The sequence below is a fragment of the Otolemur garnettii genome, unplaced genomic scaffold (genome assembly GCF_000181295.1).
Source record: "Otolemur garnettii isolate 467f Iridium unplaced genomic scaffold, OtoGar3 scaffold00056, whole genome shotgun sequence".
Taxonomy (NCBI): Eukaryota; Metazoa; Chordata; class Mammalia; order Primates; family Galagidae; genus Otolemur; species Otolemur garnettii.
In genome coordinates, this window is record NW_003852451.1 from 681,644 (window position 1) to 687,562 (window position 5,919).

The window sequence follows — 5,919 nt, forward strand, 5'->3', positions numbered from 1 at the left end:
TATAGGCGCCGAGCCCTATTTTTAAAATTTTATTGTTTCTGTTGTATCTTTTTATACTAAATAACAAAACGTTGGTATAGTTATTTTTGATAAGTTTGTCTTTTGGTCTTCCAACTGAAGATAAAAAAGGTTCATACACCACAAATACAGGGTAGAATATTCTGTGTTTGTGTGTTGCTGTTACCAGCGCGCTGTTTGCCTTCAGATGAGTTCTTGTTGTTCATTAACCTCCTTTTCTTTCCGATAGAAAACTTTCAGATTTCTTGTAGGACAGGTCTGGTGTTGATGAACTCTCTCAGCTTTTGTTTGCTTGGGGAAGTCTTTATTTCTCCTTCATATTTGAAGGATATTTTTGCAGGGTATAATATTCTAAGGTTAAGGTTGTTCCTTCAGCACTTTGAATGCAACCAACCACTCTCTTCTGGTCTGTGAGTTTCCCTGAAAAGTCTGCGTATTGATGCTCCTTTTTTATGTTATTTTTGTTTTCTTTTTTCTTGTTTCCTTTCAGACCTTTTCCTTATCCATCAAGTTTGGGGATTGATTATCAAATGCCTTGAGGTAGTCTTTTTAGGTTAGATCTGCTTTGGTTTCTCTATGACCTTCTTATGCCCAAATAATGATATTTTTCTCTATGTTTAGAAAGTTCTGTGTTATTAATTCTTTGAAAAACCTTTTTACCCCCAATATCTTTTCCTACTTCCTCTTTAAGGCCAATAACTCTTAGGTTTTCCCTTTTGAGGATATTTTCTAGGTCTCGTAGGCAGACTTCATTTCTTTATTCTTTTTTATTTTTCATCTTGTGATCATGTATTTTCTTTCTTTCATTCCTTTTTTTTTGAGACAGAGTCTCACTATGTTGTCCTCATGGCATCACAGCTCACAGCAACCTCAAACTGTTTCACTTATGTAATTCTCTTGCCTTAGCTTCCCAATCAGCTGGAACTTCAGGCGCTCACCACGATACCTGGCTATTTTTTTGGTTGTAGTTGTCATTGTTGTTTAGCAGGCCTGGGGCAGGGTCGAACCCGCCAGCCCCACTGTATGTGGCTGGTGCCCTAACCACTGAGCTACAGGCGCCAAGCCTGATCATGTATTTTCAAATAGCTTGTCTCAACCTGGCCCATTCTTTCTTATGCTTGTTCAGTTCTGCTCTTGAGAGACCCCAGTGCATTTCTCAGTCTGTCAATTGAATTCTTAAGCTACGGAATTTCTGTATTTTTAAAAAACATTATTTCAACCTCTTTTTAAAGTTTCTCTGACTGGCTTCTGGATTCCTTCTCTATATTGTTTGAAGTTCAGTGAGCTTCAGGACAGTTCCTTTGAATTCTTTGTGGGAAAGCTCACCTATCTCCATTAGTTTATTTGGTAAGGTCACATTTTCCTGGAAGTTCTTAATGCTGTGGGATGTCTGTTGATGTTTGGTTTTTGAAGAGATATTTCCTTAAATCTTTGCAATCTGGGCTTGTTTGAATCCATCCTCCTTGAGAAGGCTTTCCAGATACTCAAGGAGAGTTGAGTGTGTGGTCTAAGTCTTTGTCACTGCTGCTGTATCAGCACTGGGGTGCCCCAAGCCCAGCAATGCTCTGACTCTTACAGACTCCTGGTGGCACCATCTTGGTGAACTTGGGTAAGTTATGGGAAAATTCCCTGGATTACTAGGCTAAGTCTCTCACTCTCTGTGCTGGGCTGGGCTGTTGGAGTTAGGGGAAAAGTTATGTGGGCACTTCCTTGTAACCACCAGTGCCAGGTCACTAAAGCCAGCTCAGTCTCACCTAAAGCTTATGGTGACTGCTACTTGGCCACCTTTGATGTTTATTCAAAACCTAAGGCTCTTTCATCAGCAGGTGGTGACTCCTGCGAGGCCTGTGTCCTTCCGTTCAGGGCACATGTTTCCTTGTGGCCCAGGGTAGGTCCAGAAATGCCATTCAGAAAGTAAGGCCTGGACTCAGGGGCCTTAGAAGTGTGCTTGGTGCTACTTTACTGTGGCTTAGCTAGTACCCAAGTTGTAAAGCAAAGTCCTCTGAGCTCTTCCCTTTCCTTTCCCCATGTGGAAGAAGTCTCCCTGAGCTGCTCTGCCTGGAGCTGAGGGATGACACCGGCAGTGGCTTGGCTGCCACCACTAGTGTCTTACTGGGTCACATGTACCCCACATCCACTGGCTCTAAGCCAGCGCAGCCACAGGAATTTCTCAAGAACTACAATCTTCGTGGCCTGACTATCTTGGGCATTTAGTCCAGGGCTACCTTTGCCAGTGGTGGTGGGGCTAGCCAAGAACAGAACTTGGGCTTCAGGGCAGAGAATTTCCCTCTGGCAGGGCTGTCCTGAATGCTCCTTCCATGGGCACTGGCAGATTCTGCCCTATGCTGTGACCCCTGTGCCAGGGCAGCCCTGAGTTTTAATGCAAAGTCCCCAGTCACTTCACTGCCCTCCCCCAGCACACAGGTTCTCTTTCCACTTGGTGCTGCCGTAGCGTTGCTGGGGGGTGGACAGGGCTACACAGGACACGTGGGGCTGTCGTTTCTGCCCTTTCAGTGCCTCTTTACTTGACATTATGTCAAGCCAGGTGCTGTGATGGCTTACCTGATCTTTGGTTCTTCTAAAGGCAGTTGCTTGAGTGGACAGTTGTTAAACTTGGTTTTGTGCAGAGGGACAATTAGTGAGGTTTCTGATCAGCCATCTTGATCTGCCTCCTGTTCATTTATGCTTTTTTTTAAGTTTTAAAATATATATAAATAAAATTATTTTAATCATATTTTACGTATTTGGTTCAGCGGTATTAAGAACCTAAATGCACAGTGTGAGGGTGTTCAGTACACTCCCTGGGCAAAGGGCTCAACTACAACTTGAACTTTGCCTTAGAAATGAAAGAAATGTAACCTAAACATTTGTACCTTTCTATTAATCTGAAATTAAAAAATGAAATAGAAAGAGAACCTTTCCCTTGCGCAATGGAAACAATGTAAACGTTTTTGAATCAGTTTCTTAATTAAATTAATATCAAAATCATTTTATTTGTGAAGATCACACCTTGGCACAAAATCTATGGCACGAGTCATGGGGTTTTCTCATTTTCAGAAACTTGACTTACTTTTTTCTTTAGCTTTTCTTCTTCTTCTGTTTTACTTAGATCACATCTCAGAAGTGAATTTTTAAACATTTTTACTAATATGGATCATCATATTTCAAATGAATGTACGATGTACTGTGCTTCACAAGTAAATATAATACTTAGATTTCAGAACAAAACCTTTACTTAGAAAAATTAGGTAAACTGTAAGATTTACTGCAGATATCATAATTTTTCTGTAGCAAGAAAGTTGACATTTTGTACATCATTCAGAAAATATTCATGTAGAAAGTTCATGAATATATGTGATTTATAGTAATTTATAATCTCAAAATTTGCATTTCTCTACTTGCAAAAGCATAATAGGAATAATATAAACAGAATACATAAGGGTTAGATGAAGAACTGTTGTATTTTAATGCTCGATGCATTTATAAAGACAATATGCTATTATATATTTATGAACTTTATTCTAATACTTTTAAGACATTCTCATAATGAAGTATACTAATGGACCTATAACTTTATTATTTTATCCTGAAAACTATTTCCCATTTTGGCAGCATTTTATTTCCCTTGGGAGGATTTTCCCCTTTGATGCTATGGCTGTGTCAGACAGTCTCCTTGGTTTCTGGTTCTCCTCAGTCTGAGTGGTCAGTCCCTTTTGGGCCCTGTCTCTAGATGAGGCTTCTCCCTAGACCCCTCTGTTCCAGGTCTGGGTCTAGGGCAGAGACAGGGCCCCCTGGATCCTGGTCATCCCTCAGACGTGGATGTGGCAAAGTGAGATGTCCACAATGAGTATTAGTTTAATACTCTGCTTACTAGGGTCACATAGTTCTTGATGGAAATGGGGTGTAGGTCATCAGGTTTTAAGTAGCACTTAAAGCAGAACCAAGATTGTTTTTTTACTTAAAAAAACAAAGAGGAGGCTGAGCTCATTGGGATGTGTAGAGTCCCAGCTACACCAGAAGTAACTCAGGAGGATTATTTCAGCCCAGCCTGGGCCACATAGTGAGACCCTTCCCTAAAATTAAAAAAGGGCTATTTTTTACAATTGCTTAGTTATACATTTCCTAAAGCTATTTTATAATTGCTTACAGAATAGTCATACTGAATACCAAGTATTAAGTTTATGCAAAAATAAATAGTTCTGGTAAAACTATATTTGGTTTAAAAACACTTTGACATTTGTAAAGTTAGTTTGGTGTTACTTTTTATCAACTGTCAGTGCTGTGGAAAATGTATAGTATGTTAAAAATAGGGCAAGAAGTTTCATTGCCATTAAAATGTACTAATGTCAATAGCGTATTTTATTATTCTGGCTCATGATAAACAAAAACCTTAAAATTAAATTTGAATTAATTTAAGATAATTGATATTTTTGTTGTAGAGAGCCTGTGCCAATTGCCAGTTCGTAGAGTACTTGCTCCTCAGTGGCTCTTTGTCCCAGGGACTGGGCCGAGTTCTGGAGCAGCAGGGAGCTCTACCTGCAGAGACCCTGCCTGGCAGAGACCCAGGCCCAGGTCCCAGTGGAGAGCTGAGCTCCATCCCTGAGTATCTGTGATACATAGTTTTAAATGTGTTGCAATTTACTGTAGCTTAAAGAATAAGCACAAACTTATCTTATTTTCTTATACTTTTAATCCTCTTGATTCAATCTTTTGCTCATATTGGTTGGTTTGACTTCAGGAATCAAACCTCTTAATTTTGTTGATCAGAAACTCATTCTACTGTGTGAAGTTTTTGGTTTTAAGAGATGAGATTGTAACATCAGGTGTTTGTTTCCTCTTTAAAATCATTTTTCAGCTGCTCGGCGCGGCACACAGGACCAGCCCCTGGTTTTCCACAGCACTGTCCAGTCATCAGGCTATGCATCAGCACCACGGTGAGTGCTCAGGCCACCAAGGATGTAGCCCCTGGAATGTCACAGCCACTGAAGAGGTATCGGCTGTGGCAGTACCCTACCGTGTCCAGGGCCTGGGGTCTGTGTGGAGTCCTGGTGGGGATAGGACCCTGCTCACAGGCTGGCGAGGGTGATGACGCTTTAATGGGACATGGCCCATTGGGCCTGAGTTACTGTCCTTCCTGGCAACACAGCTGTGCTGGAGCATTGGGAGCTGGACATGCAGCGTGTTCAGCACCTCTTCTGGGAGGAGGTGCAAAACAGGGCCGGGAAACTAAACAAAGCCCCACGTCCCTCATCCTTCTCAGCCGATATCTTAAAGACGAATTTGACTTTTCTGTGTAAATGCAGACTGACCCCCTTCCTCCTGCTGTTGACACCAGGGACCTGCACTCGGGGCAGGCTGAGCTCTCCCCACTCCGCCACCTCCACCGAGAGCCCACCTGACCCCAGCCCAGGGCTCTGCTCTTTGTAAAACTACAGCCTCCATGCCAAGCCTTTCCGGTGCTCCTTTCTCTCTGGCCAAAAGGACTTGCTTTACTCACTGTCTGTCCTGTAGCCTCCTGTGCCTGTGTCGGTGCTGGCATCTCAGGCCTTTCCTAAGGCACCTACGGTGGGGGGGAGATAGAGGGAGACACAGATAGTGGGGACATGGATGGGTGAGAGGCGTCATGGGTGGATGGGTGAGTGGGGATGTGGATGGGTGAGAGGCGTCATGGGTGGATAGGTGAGTAGGGATGTGGACAGGTGAGTGGGAATATGGGTGGATGGGTGAGTGGGGAAGTGGATGGGTGAGAGGGGACATGGGTGGGTGAGTGGGGAAGTGGATGGGTGAGTGGGGATGTGGGTGGGTGAGTGGGGAAGTGGATGGGTGAGAGGGGACATGGGTGGGTGAGTGGGGAAGTGGATGGGTGAGTGGGGATGTAGGTGGGTGAGTGGGGATGTGGAT

At 43.1% G+C, this 5,919-nt stretch overlaps 1 protein-coding gene across 1 annotated transcript in view; it reads left to right on the forward strand.

The window, feature by feature from the left end:
- WDR27 (WD repeat domain 27) overlaps positions 1-5,919 on the forward strand; it is a 147,793-nt gene that overhangs the window by 32,251 nt on the left and 109,623 nt on the right. The window contains exon 14 of the mRNA XM_012806750.2: positions 4,874-4,952. Coding sequence (XP_012662204.1) covers positions 4,874-4,952 — 79 coding nt within the window. The remainder of the gene's footprint in view (positions 1-4,873; positions 4,953-5,919) is intronic.